This window comes from Megascapheus bottae, chromosome 3 (assembly GCF_031878675.1).
Source record: "Megascapheus bottae isolate mThoBot1 chromosome 3, mThoBot2.hap1, whole genome shotgun sequence".
In the NCBI taxonomy this organism is placed as follows: domain Eukaryota; kingdom Metazoa; phylum Chordata; class Mammalia; order Rodentia; family Geomyidae; genus Megascapheus; species Megascapheus bottae.
The window spans coordinates 80,305,333-80,329,417 of NC_143511.1; the positions used below are offsets into that span (position 1 = coordinate 80,305,333).

At 45.1% G+C, this 24,085-nt stretch overlaps 1 protein-coding gene across 3 annotated transcripts in view; it reads right to left on the reverse strand.

The window, feature by feature from the left end:
* The window catches only part of Ttll11 (tubulin tyrosine ligase like 11), a 231,151-nt gene that overhangs the window by 34,134 nt on the left and 172,932 nt on the right, over positions 1-24,085 (reverse strand). For 2 of the 3 annotated variants that reach the window (XM_090330565.1, XM_090330566.1), the window contains one exon: positions 10,781-11,023. The exons of the other annotated variant lie outside the window; for it this stretch is intronic. In XM_090330565.1, the coding sequence (XP_090186691.1) occupies positions 10,781-11,023 (243 nt within the window). The remainder of the gene's footprint in view (positions 1-10,780; positions 11,024-24,085) is intronic. 3 annotated transcript variants of the gene reach the window in all.

Sequence of the window (24,085 nt, forward strand, 5' to 3'; positions counted from 1 at the left end):
TAATGATGGGGTGTGAGCACACTTAGCATGGAGCTCAGACAATGCTTGGTGCTTCTCATGCTGAAACATGCTGGCTTGCCCACTCCTTTCCTCCCTCCATTCCTCCCTCCCTGTCTCCCTCTTTCCCTTCCTCCCTCCCTCCCTCCCTCTTCCAGTCCAGTCTCATTTCCCAGGCCATCAATTCACATCCTGCTTCCTCCTGGGCACCAGCTCGCTGTATTTCAATCACAAGTCATCGTGGCAGACTTCAAAGCACATCAACGCACAGTTATTGAGCCTCTGTAACAACATGTCAGTGGACGCAGAGTCTTTCACGTCACCTGTCACCAAGATGGCTATCTCTATTGGGTTCTGCTGGGGAGGAGGCTCTTGTCTCTCTTGAGGCATCTGAACAACTCACAAGGGTAATTGGCAGAGCTTCATTAGGAAAGGTCCACGGGTTTCCTCTAATTATCATATCCGTGTCCTGCAGATTGCCTGATCCCCTGGAGGCTGGAGCATGGCCTGGCTGGCTCCACGGGTTAATGGAGTATAAAAAGGGAAACCAAACTGACCACCGGTATGTAGTTACTTTTTGTGTGACAAGAAGAAAATAGAAGTGTCAAAGCTTTAGTAAGAGTTGTAATTTACCAAAGAGAATTCTCCATTTATCCCCTTTCCAAGGTAACCCATCCTGCTAGCGATGCCGGCAAATACTGTTGATTGTAACATCTGCTGCTGGGCCGGGGAAGGAAGGTCTGTGTTGGCTGCAGGAAGCAGGAAATGCTTTCAAAGAATTTTGATTCTGTAGGCATTTCTTGGATACCATCTGTCTTCCAGGTCCTTTCTTGCTCATGAGCTCTCAGAATCCTTAGAACCACTTCATGGGTATTGCCCAGTGTCATTTCAGCGGATGGAAGTACAAAGCTGAGGAGTAGAAGAAAGGCTTGGCCCCAAGGCCAGGGGCTCACACTTGTAATCCAAGTTACTCAGGAGGCTGAGATCCAATGATTATGACTTGAAGTCAGCCCAGGTAGAAAAGTCTGTGAGCCTCTTATCTCCAGTTAACCAGCAAAAAGCCAGAAGCAAACTGGGAGAGGGTGAGGGAAGGTATGATGACATTGTCTGAAAAGAAATGTACTGTAACCCTTTTGTACAACACCTTTAAAATCACTATATATCCAAAAGAAGCAGAGCTGTGGCTCAAATAGTAGAGTGTTAGATTTGAGTGAAAAAGCTGAGGGACAACACCCACCCAAGCCCTGATTTCAAGCCCCAGTGTACATGCATATATATGAACAGACACACACACACACAGACACAGACACACACAGAGACACAGACAGACAGTCACACACACACACACACACACACACACACACACACACACACACACACACACACACACACCTAAGACCATGAAATTGGGATCCATATTTGTCTTCCCTTGGAACGAGAGGAGTAGTTGGGGAACTATAAGGAGGTGTCTGTGGCCATAGGAGGGGGCCCAGAATCAAGACTCAAAGTCTCAGGCCAGGGACACTCAGGTGAGGAAGATTTGGGACAGAAGGCTCAGGAGAAGACAACCAGAATCCAATGAAGACAGCTTCTCTCAGGGTACCCTGTGATCTGCATACATTCCCACAGGTCTCAAATAAGGGGTGACCAAGAGCCAAGAAACCAACACTCTGGGGTGATACTTTTTATCTATCCACTCAACATAAAATCATTTTCCCTCCCCTATGTGCCCAGTGAGCAGGTCAGAGCCTAATGGGTCTTGGTAGTAGGCCCAGAGTGTTGATGAGATCGAGGCAGGGGTCATGGAGATCAGTTTCCTCTTTTGCCCCTGGATGCAGTTCTCTAAACAGCTCATTGAGAGGAAGGATAAGTTCTTTAATGGAGAAGAGTCTAAGAAATATGGTACATGAAAAAGCCAGAAAAGGGCCGGGAGTTTGGCCTAGTGGTAGAGTGCTTGCCTAGCATGCACGAAGACCTAGGTTCGATTCCTCGGCACCACATACATAGAAAAAAAAGCCAGAAGTGGTGCTGTGGCTCAAGGGTAGAGCTCTAACCTTGAGGAAAAAAAGTCCAAGGACAGTGCTCAGGCCCTGAGATCAAGCCCCACACCTGACAAAAAAAACCAAAAACCAAAAAACAAAAAGAAAAACCCTAGGAAAAGTAGAGTGGAGCTTGGAAATGAACTTGGAGCTTGATAATGAGTGAGTGTTGTCTTTAATGTACTATGTTATCTCTCATCTCTTTGGCTGTCCCTTGGTTATCTCATATTGTTACAGTATCTCACTTTGTTATGTGATATATTGGACATACTCATATTTGGTTATTTGAAATTGGATAGGGAAGGGGGGAAAACAAAATGAGGGGTGGGGGGGGAGGGAAATGGGGACCAAGACATGAGAAAGGGTATCAATGTATGTGAATTAATGCACCTTCTATCTGGTGAATATAATGTAACCCTTCTATTAATTACAATAAAAAATATATGAAAAAAACCTCCAGTTTGAAATCAAAGGCACAAGTTTTTTTTTGTTTGTTTTTGGGTTTTGTTTTTTGTTTTTTGTTTGCCAGTCCTGGGCTTAAGCTCAGGGCCTGAGCACTGTCCTTGGACTTTCTCTAGAGCTCTACCACCTGAGCCTCAGCACTATTTCTGGCTTTTTTTTTCTATGTATGTGGTACCGAGAAATCGAACCCAGGTCTTCATGCATGCTAGGCAAGCATGCTACCACTAGGCCAAACTCCCGGCCCCCAAAGGCACAAATTTTAATCTTGGCTTTTCTGTGTGACCTTGAGTAAGTCATTGAAGCTCTTTCATTGGTACAGTGAGACCAAGATTATTCACTGGACAATATTATTATTATTGCTGTTGTTGTTGTTATCTGATATACTAGGCTTCATCTCAGGCTTTTGTGTTTGTTGGGCAGGGATTCTACCATTTGAGCCACATATTTAGCCCTTTCTGTTATTTTTCTAATAGCTTTGCTTTTTTTTTTTTTTTTTTTTTTTTTTTGCTTAGGCCAGCCTGGGCTTCCATCTTCCTGTTTATCCTTTCCACACAGCTGGGATGATAAGCATGCACCATTACACTCAGCCTCTTATTGGTCAAGATGGAGATCTTAGAAACCTTTTGCTTAGGCTGGTGTCGAATCATAATCTTGATCTCAGCCTTCTAAGTAGCTAGCATCATAGGCGTGAGCTCTTTTTAAGGGTATTCCATGCCAAACACAATGGGGAAGTGGCAGGTGACAGTTTGTATTCTTCCTCCATGAGGTAGAACCAGATTAAAAAACTGTTTGTTCATGTATTTGGCTTCTGTTTTTCAGAATGGGAGGAATTGGGGCAGGTATGGTGGGAGAGAATCACAAATCATTCAAGTTCAATAGGAACTCAAGTAAAGAAAGATTTGATATGATCACTCACATTTCCCCCTAACAACTGCTAACATCTCATGGGAAATTTAACAACCAACTTCTCCACTCCATAAAACCCTATTTATAGAATCCCTTTTATGGTCACTTTTCTCTGAATATTTTTTTTCCTGGAGAGGTTTATTTAAGGGAAACACTAACAAATGATCAATATTTATTATAAGCTGAAGACAAGGACCTGCCATGTAAACATCTGCAGAAGGGGATGGATAAATTCTGATTATTTAATATGCATCCTTTAAAAAATAGTTTCTATTTAGTTAGATAAGGGAATTTCATTGTTTTATCTCCACACATTTTCACAATGAAAATAGATGTAGTTTAAAAGGCCATGGGTCCTTTAAGAAGAGAATCCCACAGTACTGGAAAGGGATTGTTATAGGAGAGGAGATTTTCAAAGTTACTGAGGAGTTAACATCAGAAGGGAAAGGCAATGTTCTATTCTAGAACATTCTAATGCACCATGTTGCCTCTCAGAGAATAAAATCCCCTACAGCTACCCATAATGAATCATATTAATATCTCCTTATGGTGAAAGGGAGTGGAAAGGCAAAAAAGCAGAGAGAGGGGAGAAAAATCCTCTAATTCAAGAGGATGCCCTGGAGCAGAGGCCACAAAGGTGATGTGCAGGGATTTGAAAGCAGAACAGCGTAAGTAAAATGGAGGTGCAAGGTGCGGGAAGACTGGCTCCTTTTCTTAGGAAAAAATGGGGTTTGGGCAAACTGTTGAATCCCTGGCGGCTGCCACTGAAGACGCAGCATATGCCCATTAACATCAGGTCCCACATCGGCCTGGCTTGCAGAAAGTATCCTGTGTGAATTACCCGGGGTGCCCCCCAAATGAGTAAGCCAATGGAAGAAGAAAAATGCCTTGCTTTGAAGAGTGCTTGTCAAGCTGAAGAATCAATTAGATCATTTCTATGATCTAAAGAAAGAAGCCTCCACACCCCTGCAATTATTCTAAAATCAATTTTTTAAAAAAGGAGAAAAAAAAGGCATGTAATTCATGGTAACATGTGCTACTATTACATGCCTCCCGAGGCAATGACACAAGGAACTGGGCAGACAGACCTAAGTCTAGACAAGGGGACAACAGTTCATTATCTCCTGTTTCTTGTGAAAAGGAAAGGGAGAAATATAGACAGGCTGGCATTAGCATAATTCACTTGGAAAACTGCTGATCGATGCAGCACATTACGAGGGGTGGACACTGAAAAGGAATTCTATCTGAGTGTTTGTTATTTTCTTCTCTCTGTTCTCTTCAGGGGACTTGGGGAGGGAGAGGGGTGTAGGCGAGAGAGTCAGGTTCAACTTCTGCTGCTTGCGTGGGCGCGCCGCCGAGTGCAGCCCTCCAGAATGAATATGCCTTTTTCAAAGGGCACCTGGGAAGGACTCTTGGTTCAGTGTAACATATGGCATAAATATGATTAATTCATAATCAGACAACATTCAAACCAGGATGGATAGAAGAGAGAGAATAGTGACAGAAGCTGATGACTCTAACCCCCACGACTGAGCATACCCAAGTGAAATTGAAAGCACAGGGTACTATCTTCTACTCTGGAGTTGGGGTTGGGGTTTCTGGGTAAATTTTACTCTTATATTTCTCATTCATTCATTCATTCATTCATTCTAGGGCTTGAACTCAGGATCTGGGCTGTCCCTAAGCTTATTTGCTCAAGGCTAAAGCTCTACCACTGGAGCCATAGCTCCATTTCTGTCTTAAAAAACAACAACAACAAAAAAGATATTAATTGGATACAAGAGTCTCGCTGACTGTCCTGTTCTAGGTGGCCTTAAATTGTGATCCTCAGATCTCTGCCTTCTGAGTAGGTAGGATTCCAGGTGTGAGCCACTGACACCTAGCCTCTGGGCACATTTTGAAAAGGAAAGTCTGCTAGTGGTTGAACAATATCCGGCCCCCTTTTCCCTGTATCTTTGGTGAAGCCAGGCATTGATCTGGCAGGAGAGGGGCCCATCTGTTGTCCATCTGCTCTGGCTGGCCCACCCCACCTGAGCACCAACCTCCACCCTCCAGGTCACAGGGGCTCCTACTGAATGCCTCATCACAGACAGTGAACGGTGGCCGCAGGACTTAATTGTCTCTAACACTGCCAAAATAGGTTTCTCATGCAATGCCCTTAACGGGAGAACAAAGCGATGGAAAATCTGAAAATCCATCATGTATGCATACAGAATATTCTTTACATCACCCAGTTCCAGTCTGAGAGCATTATTTTTTTTTAAGGACTCTTATATACTAGAACCATTCTCAATTCTGCCTTCTCTTAGCGATGGCATATAATGTAGCATGCTCTCACCAGGAGCTGGCAGTCAGACCACGTATCGCCCTGGATGGCCTCAATGGGCCAATCATGCTTTGATTGAACCCACACAGCGATTGACATTATTTTTTCAGTTGCCAGCCTTTAGCTACATGTACTGCAGTTATACATGAAAACCAATCTAGTGTTCTTTGGGAAAACCCCCAGCCTGCCAGGGGCACTTCCCTAGGACAGGGCGTGCAGGCTCCCGTGTCCTCAGGTCACCGTCCCATCCTTTCTGGTGCAGCACACTGGGTTCCTTTGTGCCTCCGGCCTGCACTCCTCTCTCTTATCATCTTTTTGGTATTTTTTTTTAATGTATGCCAGTTCAGGGCCTGGGCACTGCCCCTGAACTATCATGCTTCAGCTAGTGCTCTACCACTTTGAGCCATGCTCCACTTCTGGCTTTTCTGGTGATTAACCAGAGAAAAGAGACTCATGGACTTGCTTTCCAGGGATGGCTTTGAACCCTGATCCCCAGACCTCAGTCTTCTCAGTAGCTAGGATTACAGGCCTGACTCACTGAGTCACTATCTTTAAGTAGTTGTACAAGAAGTTTCATTCCAACATGTCAGACTCTAAGTACAAAGCCTCTCAATCAATGTCAACCCTTTCATCATTCTCCCTCCGCTCTTCCAATACCACCCATCCCCTCAATTTACCTCATTCCCTTTCCATATATATATATATATATATATATATATCCACTGAATATTATGACTGCATTCACCTATCCTTCCTCTTTCCATTGGTCTGTCCTTCTTCCCCTTGACCTCACCCATCTCCCAACACTACCCCTCAGTTTCTTGGTATGCATTTTGTTCAACTGTCAGTGGTTGAAAGGAGGTGCCCGATTGCACTGCTGCCCTGTGCACATCCTGCAGCAGTCAGCAGGTTTCTGCAGGCAGCTCTGGTGTGCTCCATACCTGTGACCTGTGCTTTGGTAGAATTTTATTAGGAATGAAAAGGAAGCACTCCAGTGTCTATGCAGGGACTTTGCCTGCTCCCACAGTGCCCACGTGCCCTCAGGGCCCCCAGCCGGGACCAGGTGCCTCTTCTCATTCGAAACTTGGGCCACACATAGTCCCGTCCTCCCTTTACTGCAGGCAATTCCTTCCTTGTAGAAGTCCAAATCCTGCCTCATGTGTGGGGGGTCTTCCTTACCCCCCAGACAGAGCCTCCACATTCTTATTTCTAGAGATCTCATGACAAGCCTCGCTGGGGAGACCCTGATCACACACCTCAAGTCTCTGCTAAAGGACCTACTGAGAGATTTGTTCCTCATGTGATTTCTGTTAGATGGGAGTCCTCTGAGGGGCGGCGGGTCGGGGGGCACCTAGATATCTTTTTTTTTTTTTTTTGCTAGTCCTGGGGCTTGAACCCAGGGCCTGAGCACTGTTTTGGGGCTTTCTCAAGGCTAGTACTCTACCACTTGAGCCACGGTACCATTTCTGGTTTTGGTTTTTTGTTTTTGGTCTATCTTGGGCCTAGGCATTGTCCCTGAGCTCTTCAGCTCAAGGCTACCACCCTACCCCTAGAGCCACAGCACCACTTCCGGTTTTCTAGTGGTTAATTGGAGATAAGAGTCTCTCGGACTTTAATGCCCAGGCTGGCTTTGAACCTCGATCCTCAGATCTCAGTCTCCTGAGTAGTTAGGATTACAGGCGTGAGCGACCATGCCAGGCCACGTCTGGCTTTTTCTATGTATGTGGTACCGAGGAATCAAACCCGGATCTTCGTGCATGCTAGGCAAGCATTCTGTCACTGGGCCAAACTCCTGGCCCCCGGAGTAGGTCTCTAGAGGTGCATGGGAAGCCAAGCCATCCCTTCACACTCTCTGGTCTTAGAGATTTCTATGTAGTAGAGCAAATTTCCCAGTCAATCCCTGACTTTGTTCTAACAGGTCAGGGCCTAGTGGCTTGGAATGCTTCATTATTCTGCGTTAGTGTGGCAGCAGGTCAGCCTGTCAATCCCACAGTGCCTCAAGTGCCTGCACAACCAGGGGCCACAGTCACTGAGCTGTTTCTCCATGTTCTGAGGGCCAGGAATTGCCAAGGCCCAGAAACTTCCTACCTATCTGTTCTCTTATTTCTCTTTTACATCATGATGGGAGAATGTGCACAGTTACAAAAGGTCTCTCTTCCAGTTTTCCACCTGACTGGCAGTGGCTAGTAAAGGCTTAAATGTAGGTCATTGAATATAGCTTCTAGAAAAGCTTTTTCTCCTGCCTGCCTGCTTTCCTTCCTTCCTTCCTTCCTTCCTTCCTTCCTTCCTTCCTTCCTTCCTTTCTTCCTTCTTTCCTCCCTCCTTCCCTCCCTCCCTCCTCCACTTCTGGCTTTTTGGCAATTAACTTGAAATAAGAATCTGATAAACTTTTCTGCTCAAGCTGGCTTCAAACTATAATCCTCAGATCTCAGCTGCAATCCTCAGATCTCAGCCTCCTGAGTAGCTAGGACTGCAGGTGTGAACCTCCAGTGGCTGGTTGGGGATAGGAAAGCTTTTAAAGGGATTTAGTTCATATGGTGGTGACTTTCCTTCCTTCTTCCTTCTTGCTGCCTAGCTCAAGATGGCTGGATTTTGAGAAGGCATCTTGAGACTTGAATATAATCCTGAAACTAGCAGGACATTCTTAGGATTGATGGGTAGAAAGATGGCATGTGGGACACAGTTTGTATTGGGAAGTCATCGGATAACCCCACTGTTGGTTTTCCCATTGTATGAGAGAAAATTATTCACCCTAAGCCATTTGCAGAAGGTTGTTTGTCTTATTACTGAGAACCAATTCTGAAATGAGTTGAGTGCTATCATGGTAGATAGTATTTTTATGACAAATAAAAAGGTGCCAATTGGCTTTCTTGAAACTTCCCATTGTCTAATGGGAAGAAGAAACCATAAACACCTCTTTTAACAAGGAGAGTTTCTGAACTAGGCCTTGGCCAGATGGTTTATAGTTTGTTCTTCAATCCTGTAACACCGATCCATTTTGCAGATGAGAAAACTGAGACTTGGAGGAAATAAGACACTGACTTCAATATTTAATAAAATGCTTGTTCTTGAAGCCAGTGGACCTGCCTGACCCCCATACCCATGCGTTGGCCTTTCCTGTCTCCAAACTTTTTCTCCCACCTTAAAAACATACAAAGTCCTTCCCAAACCACTTTGTGAATATGTCTCAGGTTTCCTTAAATGGCAAAAATCCCTGCCAGTACTTCTGTTTACCGCCCTGATGGTTCCAGAACAATAACGTCCCATCCACTTTATCTGGAGAAAAGCCTTTTGACAAAAATAGTTTCCAACTCAAGATGTCTAATTATTCGCCTTAGTGAATAAAAACTGGGAAAAAGTGTGATTTGGAGGTGCAACAAAGAAATATTAAAACCAGTGACAAGAAAAACAACAGCAACATTGAGGGTTGCCAGAGACTTTTTTCTCTGTAGCATATAGGCTACAATTAACTGCTAATGAGCAATTAATTTTCTGTTGAAAAGCCACTTCAGATTTGTTGAAGGACTCTGCAATCATTCACTGGCACACACTACTTTGTGTTGGACTCTGTGCAGCATGTACAGTGTGTGTGTGTGTGTGTGTGTGTGTGTGTGTGTGTGTGTGTGTATGTGTGTGTGTGTGTGGGTGTGTGTGTTTGGTTGTAAATTTTATAAAAACATCAAGTTTCATGGAATTCTTTAAACACTATAGGAAGTAACTAACACATATTGGCTATTTATCACATGCTAGAAGTTTCTGTGCTGCTCTGATAGTCTACGTACAATCCTAAGGCATAGGTGGCTTACCCCCCCGTTTTTACAGGAAAAAAAAAAGCACTGAGGTCCAGGGATGATCATGGAGCTGGCCTTGGACCATGTGGCCAGAAAGGGGTTCTAAACTACCCCTGGAGTACCCTACAGGGAAGAGGCAAATTAGCAGATAACCTGAGGAAATGTAAGAGGAAATTGTTTACTTTGTAGTCCATAACCAAAAAATTACCCTTTTCGTTTATCATCTTTCATCTCCTTTAACATGCATGCAAATTTTGTATTCTATTCTATAATACAATTGTGTTATGTTCATCTTAGAGCAAATTATCAGCTGAATTGTTTAACTTTCTGGAAACTGACACTTGGGAGAGAGATGACTTGTTGCTTGGCTCAGCCACAGCCCTGGGCCACTGGATTGAGAAGCACAAAGCCTGACTTCATAAGTATAATAATTAATAATAATAATAAATAGTAGTAGTATTTGTACCAGTAATGGGGCTTGAACTCAGGGCCTGGGCCTTTTTTCCCGAGATTAAACACTCCATCACTAAAGGCACAACTCTACTTCTGGCTTTTGGGTGGTAATCAGAGGTAAGACTCTCACAGGCTTTTTTTTTCTGCCAATGTAGGTTTGAACTGGGATCCTTAGATCTCAGCTTTCTGTGTGGTTAGGATTGTAAACATGGGCCACTGGTATTTGGCCAGGTCAAAATATTAATATGTGTTTTACTACCTGGCTCAAGGTAACACTGCGTTTGGACATGGTTTGAGTGGATGAAGGCCTGGCTCATGGAGACATGGGAAATCTTTAAGACAGGGCACCCGGTGGGAGGTCCTAGGTGATCACAGACAGGCCCTTAGAAATGAAGGTGGCTCTTGTGGGACCACAGATGAGTGCAGACACTCATAACAGCCAGTGGGCTGGACTTCACGAAGTCTACAAAACTCTGAGTAAACAAACCATTCTTCTTTATAAAGTTGCCTGGCTTTGTGCAGCTTGTTAGAATAATAAAATTTAGATGCATCCAGTAGTACATCTTTGTTGTGGTGGTTTTTAACCCCAGTCCTCAAGTGGTGAATGCTGTCGCATCCATATATTTATTTGTCCAACCCAACAAGAGTCTATGATGTGTCAGACTCAGTGGCGGCCATGAGGCTCAGCCAACCTCAGATGGGGTACTGACCCAGCACAGTGGAGTCAGAGAGAGTCAGCCATGCAGCTGGGGGCCTGGACTCCACTCCACCCAAGGCTCAAGGCAGAGGAGGCTCATTTCACTGACCTTATGAAGGTACGAAAGCCAGTGGGCCCCAGCTTCATCGACCCCTTGATCCCCAGGAACCGGATAAACAGATTGGCCATTCTGTCCACCAGGCGCAGGTAGTTGAACTGCTTTGCATACTTGGGGAAGACCTGTTTGAGGCAAATGGAGGGCAGGTGGGCCTCAGAGCTGCTGCCGGCTCCCCCAGTGTTCTTGCTGTCCGCATCGTCCTTTCTGGCTACTGTTTTTCCAAGCTGCTGAGACCTGAAGTAATAAGGAATTCACGATATAGTCTCTGATGTCTTCATTTGAGACTTAAAAGAACCTCAAGGGATGCATAATGATATGATTTTTTATTTTCCAGACCTTCGAGAGGTATCTTACCCCAGGCTTCCACTGCTAGGGCATAGCAGAGCTAGGACTTGAACCCAGGCAGAGTCATGACAGGAAATGTATGCTTCCTCCATCCTATCTGCCTGTTTCCCAATACTGGAAACTTCCTTTACAGTACTCATGGCCCAAGAGAACACTCCATTATGGAGCAGGCTGAGTTTGATTTCAAACTCCTACTTGTGGGTAGTAATTGAATAATTAAGAAATATAAAAATCTCATTGAGGGCCTGGCAAGAAGCCAGAGACATAGTTCACTGAACAATTTGCAAAGATGCATCAGTTACCCAATTCTAGGAATAGGAACAATTACATTTTCTGGCTTAACTGTTTTCTTTATTTGGAACTCATATAAAAAATGATCAGAGTGTTGTGATTCCTTAGTCTGCATATTTTATGCAGAAATTATTCTGAGAGTCAAGAAAATTAGCAGTTAATAATTCTCAAATGTCTACCACGAGCTCAGAATATCCTTTTCTTCTCCAGAACTATCTAGCACTTTCTTGTCACTCCAGATGTATCCTCACTTGAATGCCCCCACCATCTGCCAGCTACCTGGGCAGGAAAACTCAGCATTAATGCCAGCTTCCTTTACCAGTCCTGACTCTACAGCAAGTTCCACCCCCTTGGTCTTGAAAGCAGCGCTCACTCTATCCTGCCTGGCCTGATTTGCAGCATCTGGTTTTCCTGACTCTATCTTGTATACTACTAGCTAAAAGGAGCCTCTTCTGTTCATTTTTTATTTTTTGGTGCCAGTACTGGGGCTTGAACTCAGAGCCTTTCATGCTTGCAAAGCATTTTTTTCTCAAGGCTAGTGCTCTTCTACTTGAGCCAAATCTCTACTTCTGGCTTTTTGGTGTTAATTGCAAAGAAGAGTCTCTGGGAATTTTCTGCTAAGGCTGACTTCAAATTGCGATCCTTAGATTTCAGCTTCCTGACTAGCATGAGCCACCGGCTTCAGACTCAGGCTATCTGGGAGGAACTTTCCCTCACTAACACTCTCTAGTTTGCACTCCTTATTCAAGCACTCAGGGTTTGGTTTCTTCTCAGGCCTCATTTCTGGTCCCTGGCTCACCAAGCATAGGCTTCCCTTCCAGGCTGTCTGTACCTTGCTGTCCTTTGGCCTAGCCGGGCATGTGAGACCCTGGTGTTCGCTCTGCTCCCAGTTCCCTTCCAAACTCAGTGCCCCTCTCTGCTTGTCACCTGATTTCCTTTCAGGCTCCCATCCTTCCCAGACCTGGGGCCAGTGGAAGCCCTCTTGTCATCTGTTCAGACAGGACCCTAAACCTGTTAGACATGGCTGGTAGTTTGCACCCCATTTGATGATCTCATCCAGCAAAAGGAGACTCATGCCTTGTGGTACCAAACTCAATACCATTCTCTCTATGGAATGGCAAAGTGTCCACAAATCTACTTGTAGGCAAACACAATGTCAGCCCTCACAGGGAGCCACCTTTCCCCTGGCCATGGCTGCTTGGCAAACTGTATGACAATTTGAGGACCCACTGAGATGTCTCCTTGGTCATGGAATGCCCATCCTGTTCCCTGAATCCTGTCTGGGCCACTCTGGGTTCCATGCCAACCTCTCTTTTTATTCCATGAGCTCCCTAAAGACCCCCACTGAAAGGGCCTGGCATGTCGCAGGTGCCTGGGGACTGTTCCACTGGATTTGTTAAAGTGGGACAGTTTGCTTGGAATAGCAATGTGAGTCCTAAAGAAAATATCAAAGTTCTGATGCTTTTCATCTTATAAACCCTTCTAAATGGGAGAAGTCGTTCAAGAAATATCTTGCCTGACAATCCTGTCCAAAAGGATTGTCTCTTGCCAGTCAGAGGAGCCTGTCTGCAGGACGATCTCCCTAGAGTGAAGCCTGCACACAGCTTCTTCTAAGTGAGTCAACTCTTGTCGCAAAGGAGGACAGGCAGAGGACAGAACAAATGAAAATCCCCTTGAGAGCTCACCAGTGTGGCAGGTAAGGGGAGATGAATACTCCCCCTGTACAGGAAAGGAAGCGGATCCCCAGAAATGATAAATATTCCCTTGTGTGTGCCACTTTCCTTCAGAAAAAGTGGTTTTGTCATTGTCACCTTGAACTTCAGATGGTAAATACAAATCAGGTGATGACTTTTAGACGAAGTGTTTCCCCACTAAGATTATAAGGGGGAAAAATGCAGGAAAAGAAGTGACACTTTTATAGGAAATTAGCTCTTCAATTGCTGGAGAAGTGGCAGATGCAGACAATATTAGCATGTGGGAGGTTTTTTGTAAAGGGGGAAATGTACAGTTTGAACGCACCAAACAACAATGAAATCAGATCTGAGAATAACTCAGTCCACAGAGCTGTGCCACATTTGTGATCTTGTTTGCTCTTTATGCATCTCTGCAGAGTCTTTGATTCTATCCCTGCTTCTGCTGGGGAAACAGACTCAGCAGAGCAGGTGTAGCTCTCTTTGCTCTGGCTGATTCTGAATCTGGCAGGATTATAAGTCTTGTTTTCTTTTTTCTTTTTTCCTTTTCTTTTTTTGTGGGTCATGGGAGCTTGAACTCTGCCTGGGCCCTGTCCATGAGCTCTCCAGCTCAAGGCACCTTGAGCCAAGCCCCACTTCCCATTTTCTAAAGGTTAAATGGAGATAAGAGTCTCAGGTCCTTTTGTGCAGAGTGGGGGGTCCCGAGCACTGTCCTTGGGCTTTTTCAAGGCTAGAGTTCTACCACTTGAGCCACACCACCATTTCTGGTTTTTTTCTATGTATGTGGTACCGAGGAATCAAACCCGGGTCTTTGTGCATGCTAGACAAGCACTCTACCACTAGGCTAAACTCCCAGCCCTACAAATAATTTTTTAAAGGTAAATGATAGCTGGGTACCAGTGGCTCACATCTGTAATCCTAGCTATTTTGGAGGCCAAGATTGGGAAGACTGTACTTTGAGAACAGCCTGGGAAGAACACTTTATGAGACTGTCAACTGAAAACTGCTAAATACAGTGGAAAGCCTTCAATAGGCAGCTCTCTGACCAGGCACATGATACAGAGAACTTATCTTAAAAAGTACTCAGCACAAAAGAAGGCTGGAGATGTGGCTCAACAGTCATGAAAGCATGAAGCTCTGAGTTCAAATCAGGAGGAGGAGAAGAAGGAGGAGGTTATATTCCTTGTAGACATTTTGAGGCGTATCTGAAAGAATCAAAAATCACTTCTAATCCCCCAGTTTGAAGATATACACTATTCATGTTTTAGTTTTTACAGTTATCGATAGGAAAATATTACATGTAGTTTAAAACTTTTGTGCCCATCCACAGTATCTCATGGCTTTAGGCCAGATTTCACAAGCACATTTCCCATGGACATTCTGCATTAAGCCTGTACAAGCACACAATTAACTCTTTCTTCACTTAGATACCTAGTGACGTCATGAACTGGAGATGGTTTAAAGATGGCTCTGCGGACATTTTCCTTCCTAAGCAACGTGCTTCTTTCACCAGCTACCAAACTCTACAGCTACAGTGGCTTTGGAAATCATTTCACACAACCAAGTCATTTATTTATGTGTAAAACATACATAAAAATCTATCCCATTCACCATTTTAAAGTGCATAGTTTGGTGGCATTTAGGACATTCATAGGTTATGCCATCATCATCATCATCATCATCACCATCATCATCACCATCATCATCATCATCATCATCATCATCATCATCATCATCATCATCATCATCATCATAATCGGCAGCAGCAGCACTGTCTAGTTCCAGAACATTTTAGAGAAGAAACTGAACCCCAGGTCAGCAGGGTACCAGTAGAGGTTCTAGAGTCTCACAGACTTTCCTGCCTGGGCTGGCCTTGAACTGGAATCCTCAAATTTCACCCTCCTGGGTAGTTAGGATTACGGGAATGAGCCACAGGCGCCTGGCACCTGGCGGGTTTTGTCAGTGGGTCTGGGGTAGTAGCCTTCGCTTGCCTTGCCGTGGTGATGGAGGAGCTGATCACCTCCAGGCCTGTCACAGTGGAAGGGCTTTCCCAGTGGTGTGCCAGCCAATGTCTTTCCCCAGCATCCTCCCATCCTGCTTTCCATCCTGACCAGGGCCTGTGCAGAACGAGCCTCTTTTCTGTGTGACAGCCTTCTGTGTCTCTTGTGTAGAGTCTATGACATGGCACACTCCTGCCCTTCTGGAAGTCTCATCGGGAGTCTCAAGCCCGCAGACCCCCAGGGAGGTGGTTCTAGTCCCCAGGATGAAGTGATAACAATGCAGCGGGTCTGGAGCAGGGACGAAACAAGGAGGAGCAGTATCTTGGCTGGAGATAATTGCAGAGATCACACTGACAGCCAACCCATGGCCAATACTGTCAAATCCTGTTGTTTCTTAATACTATTTTAATGGAAATGTTGAGCTCATGAAATGAAAGTGACGGGTAAAGAAAATATAAATCAAGCTTATTGGTCCCTTTGGGATTAGTTTTGATTTTTAAAAAAGCATGAATTGGGTATCTCCTTGATTCATTAAAACAAGGGAAAGGATTCTGGAATATTTTATCTATTAACATTTTTCAAATTAAATGGGCTATTTTTCAGATAAAATGGAATTCATTTTTCATTAAAACTTGAAAAGTTAGCCACAGGATGCCGGTGGCTCACACCTCTTATCCTAGCTACTCAGGAAGCTGAGATCCGAGGATCACAGTTCCAAGACTGCCTGAGTAGGAAAGTCTGTGAGACTCTCATCTTCAATAAATGACAAAAAAAGTCAGAACTGGAGCTGTGGCTCAAGTGATAGAGCACGGGCATTCAACAAAAGAAGCTCAGGGACAATACCTAGGCCCTGAGTTCAAATCCCAGTACCAGCAAGAAAAGAGCAAGAAAGCAAGAAAGAAAGATTGAAAATTTGTGATGGTTGAAAAACCACCAATATCTATTTTTTCCCAGAAATCCTACTGTTAAAATTGCTATTAGCCAAGCACAGTGACACATACTTATAATAGCAGATACTTGTGAAGTAGAGCTAGGGAGGCTAGAGGTTCAAGGCCATCCTAGGCAAAAAGTTATTAAGACCCCATCTGCATTAATAAGCTGAGCATGGTGGTTTATTCCTGCCACCTTGGCTATTCAGGAGGCCATGGGTAGAAGGACTGTGTTCTGATACAAGCCCCAAGCAAAAATGCAAGACCCTATCTGAAAAACAACTAATGCAAAAAGAGGGGTTTTACTGCTATTTATTAGAGACCTCATCTGTGTCAAACACTGTGCTCAGCCATTTATCTCTATCTCATTTGTTCCTATAATAAATCAATGAGGTGGGCAAAAACTTTCTCTTTTGTAGATTAGGACCTTGAGGCTCAGAGAGGCTGCATAAATTCACACACTCAGCATTGGAATTAGGGGTTGGGTTGGGGCTCTCATCCTACTCCTCAGGTTTAGTTACCTGCACGATTCTTGTGTTCATCAAATCAGGGAGTGTCCATAATTCCAGAAATTAGCAAAGGAAGAGAGGTGAGTGGAGTGAGGTGGAGTTCTAGTTCCTGAGGATTTGCTGGAGTTCTCTCCAGAAAATCCATGACCCCCATCAAGGCTGAGGTGGGTGTGGTCCTGCCACCCAGAGTCCTGGGACCAAGGGAGGGACAAGACAAGCATAGATACAATGACTCTGGTGTTAAGGCCGGAGAGCCTGGTAGACCCTGGCTTAATCATGACTTCCAGAAAAAGATGTTTGAATCTGGTGTGAGGATGTCGTAGGCTTTGAGGCAAGGAGTGGCAAAGTCAAACTGGTGGTAATAGGAATCTCCCAGAAAGAAGCACGAGTTCTGAGTTGAGATGGGAGAGTGGTGATATCAGGAAACTTCTAGGATTCTCTAGATGGACCGTTTTGAGAATGTGGTCCTACCTTTGTGCAGCCCAGACCAAGGGACTGAGAAATGGAGAGCAGCTGGGCCTTCTGTTTTAGCAAACCCTGTGGGTGGTCCTGAGGAATGCCGCAGCAGTCTATGAATTGCTGGTCTAAGTGACTGAAGATGAGGCCCCACTGAGGACAGTTGCAATGGGCACAGAGCCAGGGGGCTGATGCCAGAGACACTGTACAGGCAAAGACTTGGCAACCTCTGCTTGAACATGGGACAGAAAAGCAGAGAACATCCAGGATTATGTCCCTGGTGATGCTGAGGTGTGGCAGGACAGCCTGGTAGGCAGTGATGGTGCAGGGCTGAGGGATGCGAGCAGGCTCCTGTCCCGGCTGCTTGGGCCAGAACAGGTCCCCCTCGGTCACCTCAAGATTTCGTACGTGCTTATATCATATTGGCATTGCTGAACAAAATGCTAACCACGCACCAATGGAGTGCCTTAAATTAGACTTACAGCTCATTTCGAGACTTGGAGGACAGAGTCACTAAAAATAAACATAATGATTATATAGCCCAGCTCTGTCACTTTATAAATCTGTGCCATGACAGAGACCCCATTTGCTTGATGGGTGACGCTATGCAATTTGAAGAGATGTTAGACTATGAAACAGATGAGGCTTGAGTTTCCAAAGTGACAAGAGGAAAAAAAGGACTTAATGAGGAACCACTATCTAATATTCAAGTCCCTTAAAACCCAGACCCAAGCACCTGCCTGGCTGCTCTGTCCCCATCACCTCTAGCATCAAGTGTCATCTCCAGTGACAGACTTCCTGCATGCCAGCAACTGCAGGTTAAAAACATAGAATCCTATCTGGACCACCAGTGGCTTAAGCCTATAATCCTAGCTACCCTGGAAACTGGGATCTGAGGATCATGGTTCAAAGCCAACCCTGGCAGAAATTCTGGGAGACTCTTATCTCCAATTAACCACTATAAAAAGCTGAAAGTGGTAGAATGCTAGGTCTGAGCAAAAAAGCTCAGGGATAGTGCTCAGGTCCTGAGTTTAAAACCCAAAGGGGCATGCGCACACAAAATAAAGCATAGATAAAAATACAGTGAAGTAGGTATTCTCACTATTATCATTTTACAGATAATGAAACCAAGATGCAGGAGACAAACTCATAGGCTTTTGATCCAGAGTGGAAAGTCAGGCAGTCCTGCTCCTAATCCTTGTGTTAAGTGGTTTCAACAGATGGGGGCTGGCAGGCCCTGAGAGCCTCAAGGGCCAGTTTACTGGTAACATTTCCTGTGGCCCTCAGGAAATGCTGAGTATTCACCCCCATTCCCAAAATCCAAAAGACAAGAATTCCAAAAGACATCAATACTTGGTGCATTAACTGCAGGCCACAAGTAGAAAATTCTGCACCAAGAAACTTCGCTTCATGCACAAATTACCTTCATCCTGTGCCTGAAAGGAGTATATGAAACATCTATAAGGTATCTTACTATGCACATACAAATATCTCAAAATCTTAAAAGAAAGAAAAAAAAGGGCCGCGAGTTTGGTCTAGTGGTAGAGTGCTTGCCTAGCATGCACAATGACTGGGGTTCAATTCCTCGGTACCACAAAGAAAAAGCCAGAAGTGGTGCTGTGGCCTTGAGGAAGCCCAAGGATAGTGCTCAGGCCCTGAGTTCAAACCCCAGGACTGGCACAAAAAAATCTAAAAACAAATCAGAAATGTGAACTACTTCTGGACCTATGCATTTTGGACAGGGAAATGCTCAACTTGTGTAATGGTCTCCTTTTACTAATAAGAGAAAAAATTCAACCTCCCTTTTCCAAGGTTCTTCAGCAGTTCAATTTGAACCCAGGTTTGTTTTTCAATAAAAGCATTTCCCACTGTAGCATCACCACCTGATATTATGCAACTGCTTTAAATTCATTCTCTTCCCTTGACACAAGAGAGAGAAGCCTCTCACTTTAATGGGGGGCTGTGAAATGTAAGAGGGAGAAAGAATGAAAGTTCAATGTCTATTGCTGTGAAGACAAAAAGGAGGGTGTTGTTTAGAATAAAAATGCAGCCTTACCAGATGCTAGTGGCTCACGCTTATAATCATAGAGACTCAGGAGGTTGAGAGATGAGGGCTGTTTAGAGCCTTCCCTGGGCAGAAAAATCCTTAAGACACTTGTCTCGAATTAGCCAGCCAAACGCTGGAAGTGGAGAAGGTATGGTAGAGTATGGTAGAAGAAGTGGTAGAGTGTGGATGAAGACATGAGGGAGAGTACAAGGCCCTGAGTTCAAACCTAGTACTAGTGGCATGTGTGTGCGCGCACACACACAGCAGCCTTTCTATAAAGCACCAGGTGGGAAGATGATAAGTGATTTGGAGGGTCTGGCTCGAGTGCAAGTGATTGTTTTTTTTTTTTTTTTTATTGTTGTTGGTTTTTATCTGCCAAACAAATCCATCTATTACTTTGCACTTAGGGCCTCAGAGGATGGAGGACAGAGAATGCTTGTCCAATGCAGATGAGTCAGGGATCTCGTGCAGAAGCAGAGCCTGGGGCTCTGTCGTGCTGGGGAATGGATGGGTGAAGCCACTGGCCTGTGCTTGTTTGTTGCTTGAGCATTTTCCTGCTCAGCCTGACCATGAATTAGCACAAGGACAAACGCTACGACTTGTTCTAAGCTTAGCATTGTGGCTCCCACAGACACAGAACTCAGACCATTACAGAGCTGCAGAGGCCTATAGGGGTCACCTGGCACAGCCCCCTCATTTTCTGGATGAAGGAGCTGACAGCTCTTTTTAACACAGGCCTCTGATTGCTTCTTTTCTGGCTGGGTGTCCTCTGTCCCGGGCCCCTGAGTGCTGGCTGAGGCTGGGCATATATGAGTGGCTTTCCTGCTGTCCTATGTACTCTGTGATACAGCACAGACAATGGAGACAGAGCTTTCTCTGTTCAGGCCAGATCCTCTCCATGTGAACTGGGTAGTTTGGGGTGCAGTGTTGGGGGCAATCAAAGCATGGCTGGACTCCCAGTGCTGTCACTCAAAGCTGCAGGTCACAAAGCTTTCACCCCCCCCCTTTTTTTTTTGCCAATCCTGGGGACTGAACTGAGGGCCTGAGCACTGTCCTTGAGCTTTCCTCAAGGCTAGTGCTCTACAACTTGAGCCCCAGTGCCACTTCTGGCTTTTGTGTGTATCAAATCCAGGTCTTCATGCATGTGAGGCAAGCACTCTACCACAAGGCCAAACTCCCAGCCACCCTTCCCTCTTTTTGTGCTTGAACTCAGGGACTGGGAACTGTCCCTTGGCTTATTTACTCAAGGCTGGCACTCCATTACTTGATCCATGCCTCCACTTCTGGTGTTTTGATGGTTACTCGGAACCAGAGAGAGGTTCTTTTCTGGACAAAGCTGTTTTCCAACAGTGTTTGTGGCCCCATGCTGTCTGGGCACTGCCTCCCAGACCCCATGTCCCTCCCTCCCTCTGTGAGTGCTCACCCCAGCCTAGCTACCTGAATACCACTCATCCTTCAAAGATTCTGCAGCACCTCTTCCAAATGCTTTCTACAGCCTGAGAACAGCAAAACCATCCTGGCTGTGGGTATCCTCACAATCACCTGCTTATTAAGACGTGTACTATAATTCTAGCTACTGAGGAGTTTGAGATCTGGAGGATGGCAGTTCAAAGACAGCTCAGTCAGAAAAGTCTGCAAGAATCCATTTGGAAAAAAAATGCAGGATGGAGGTGTAACTCAAATGGTAGATTGCCAGCCAAGCAAGTGTGAGACCCTGAGTTCCAAACCCCAGCACCTCCCCTACATTTTTATTCCTGAAAGCTGGGCACTGGTAGCTCATTCCCATAAGCCTAGCTACTTAGGAGGCTAAGGTCTGAAAATCTTGATTCAAAGCCAGCCTGGGCAGGAAAGTCCATGAAACTCATCTCCAGCTAACCACCAGAAAACCGAAATGGAGCTGTGGCTCAACTTGGTAGAACACTAGCTTTGAGCAAAACAGTTCCAGGACAGTGCCCAGGCCCCGAGTTCAACCTCCATGACCTACAACAATGAAAGGAAAACACTGTACTGAAGACTTAATCTGTTCTGTACAAGGCTATGCCTTGAGGAGACGCAGTGTTTCTTCACAGATATGATCACACTCACGCTCGGTGGCTATTGGTGTAATGATCTGTGAAATGTCCACAGATATGACACGGTGAATTCCTGAAGGGCCCAGGCCACCACTGTTTGGTTTGTGACTAAACTACCCTTAACAAAGCTTCCTTCTTAACATACCGGACATTAAATATACTTGTAGTGGCAGTGCATCTTCAGAATGATCCATTTAAGCAGACACAAGGAGGAGCCTGAGTTTTGGGAGACCTTAGAAGTTTAAGAGAGGTAAGACCAGGATTGGAACTGGGCGGGCTGTCTCCAGATGCCACATTTAGTTTGTTTGTTACTGCAGGGCTGGGGATGGAACCTACGATCTTTCACATGCTAGGTAAGTGTTTTACCACTGGCTACACCCTCAGCCCTTGGCCTTTGGAGACAGAATTTCAATATGTAGCCAGGATGGTCTTGAACTTGCTATCCTTTTGCCTTAGTCTCAAGAGTTGCTGAGATTGCTAGGTGCTGAGGTCACATTTATTTATTTATTTTTTGAACAGCACTTGAGTTTGAACTCAGGACCACAAGGTTCTGCTGGCCAACACCCTACCACCCTACCATCTGAGCCACAATCAATCCCTTTTGACTTCAGTTGGCTTGGGAGGGTCTCGTGCTTTTGCCTGGGGCCAGCCAGATTGTAATCCTCGGTATAAGTGGGATGACAGGCACATGACACACCTGGCCCATAGAAGACACATTTTAAATCCCAGTGTTACCCCAGTATCCTGCTAGTAGTTGTTACAATGACTCTTTCTTCCTCTTTTCCTCTCAGTTGCTTGAAAAGCCTACGCACACCCCGGGAGAACAAAACCTCCCTAGTTGCCACAGCAAGAGACTGCCAGAGTGACAATTGGAGGCAGTGCTTGTATTAGCTTGTTTTAGAACCTCCAAAATTAGCAGAAAAGGCCAACTTGAGCTCCCATTATGTAGCTTTACTAATGAAGGGATCCTTTTAATTACATACTCAGTGCGAGCCTGCAATACAAAACATTGCAGTATTTAAACACAGTTCTGCCCAGAAGTACAGGGCTGTGCAAAAGCAGAGGGTAAGTGAGAAGTGTTGGGGAAGCCATCTATTTCTTAGATCATCATTTCTTTCTTGTTCTAAGATCACTTACACCCAGTTCATGTTCTGGAGGAATCTGAATTCAGTTCTGAATGCTGCAGACCCAACACATCCTTATTCCTGATTCTATAAATAGAGCCCAAGCCAGACAGCCCCTGGCTCCGGATTCCCAGGCAAATGGGCCTGCTTTGTACATGTCACTTGTTACTGGCTGGTTTCCCTGGAGGCTTCTCCCCACGCAGCGGTGCTAACCTACACGTCACAGTACAGGTGCCCAAGCCCCAGCAACCTTTGCTCCATGGTGCCCTTGGCATTTGCGTCTCACATCCCTTTCACATCATTCTGTATGAGTCTGGCACTGCTGCAAGGGGGATGGGGGCTGCATGGGGTTATCCCACAGACCTTTCCCGGGCAAGGGTGACCTGACTGCCTTTCTGCAGGAGTGGGGTGTGGAGGAGGGGCTGGGCATTCCATGGACCAGGAATTCTGACATATGTGAAGCACTGATCTTCTTCTCCCTCAGCCGTGGTGCCCTGATTTACACACCATGCCCCGGGATAACTGTGGGTCACTGGGTCTCCAAGGGCCATATTCTGCCCACTCTTGTTTTTCATCTTTCTTCTCTTCCTGCCCCTCCCCTTTTAAATTTATTTTATTGTTGGTGTGATGTACAGAGGGGTTGCAGCTATATTCATCAGGTAGTGGGTATAGTACTTCTTGAACCCTTGTTACCCCTTCCATGTTTTCTTCCACTGGTCGTTTTCCCCTTACCTTCCCATTTTCAAATACACAAATAAATGTATATGCAGTATACCAGGCACCAGAGTCAGAACAGTAACAACATGAAAAAGCTTACGGGGAAAAGAAGAAAAAAGAATAGCTTCACCTAGTGTACTAAAAACAATAATCAGAAAGATAAACCTCTTGTTTCCATATCCCGGAGTTCATTTCGCTTAGCCTCATCTTATATGGACATATGGACATAGCTTTTAAGCTATTATGATCCTTTGTTAGGAGAATCTTAAACATAAATTAATTGTTACAAATGAGAAAAACCATGGAGCTTATGTTCCTCTGAGTCTGGCTTACTTCACTTAATATGATTTTTTCCAAATCTTTCCATTTCCTTACAAATGGGATGATGTCATTATTTCTGATGGCAGCAAAGAATTCCATGGTGCAAATACATCATGTTCATGATCCATTCATCTACTGAGAGGCATCTGGGTTGGTTCCATAGCTTAGCTATGGTGAATAATACTGCGATGAACATTGTTGTGCTAGTACGTTTAGTATGCCCTTGTTTCTGGACATTTGGCTAAATGCCCAGAAGTGAGATTGCTGGGTCATGGGGTGCTCTATGGTTAGTCTCTTGAGGAACCGCCATACTGCTTTCCAGAGCGTTAGGACAAGTTTTTCACCCCCATCAACAGTTCCCTGCCCCCTTTTCTGTGCTGGTACTAGGACTTGAACTCAGGGTATTGGCAGTGTCCCTTCACTTTTTAAATCAAATTTGGTACCCTACCATGTGAGCCATTGCTCTACTTCTAGCCTTTTGGTGGTTAATTAGAGATAAGGGGTCTCAAGAGACTTTCTTACCTGGGCTGGCTTTGAACCATGATCCTCAGATCTCATTCTCCTGAGTAGCTAGGGTTGCAGGTGTGAGCCACCAGTGTTTGGCACCTGCCCACTCTCTCATACAAAGTGGAAATCCTGCTTGCACAAGATGACTTTCATAGCTCATCTTAAAATGCCAGCGCACAAGCCTCCCTCTGCCCTTCCACTCAGAAACACACCCTTCTGCAGTTCCCATAGCATATCACTTGGTCATATTCTCAACATGCATTGGGGCCATTTATGTTTGTGGCTTC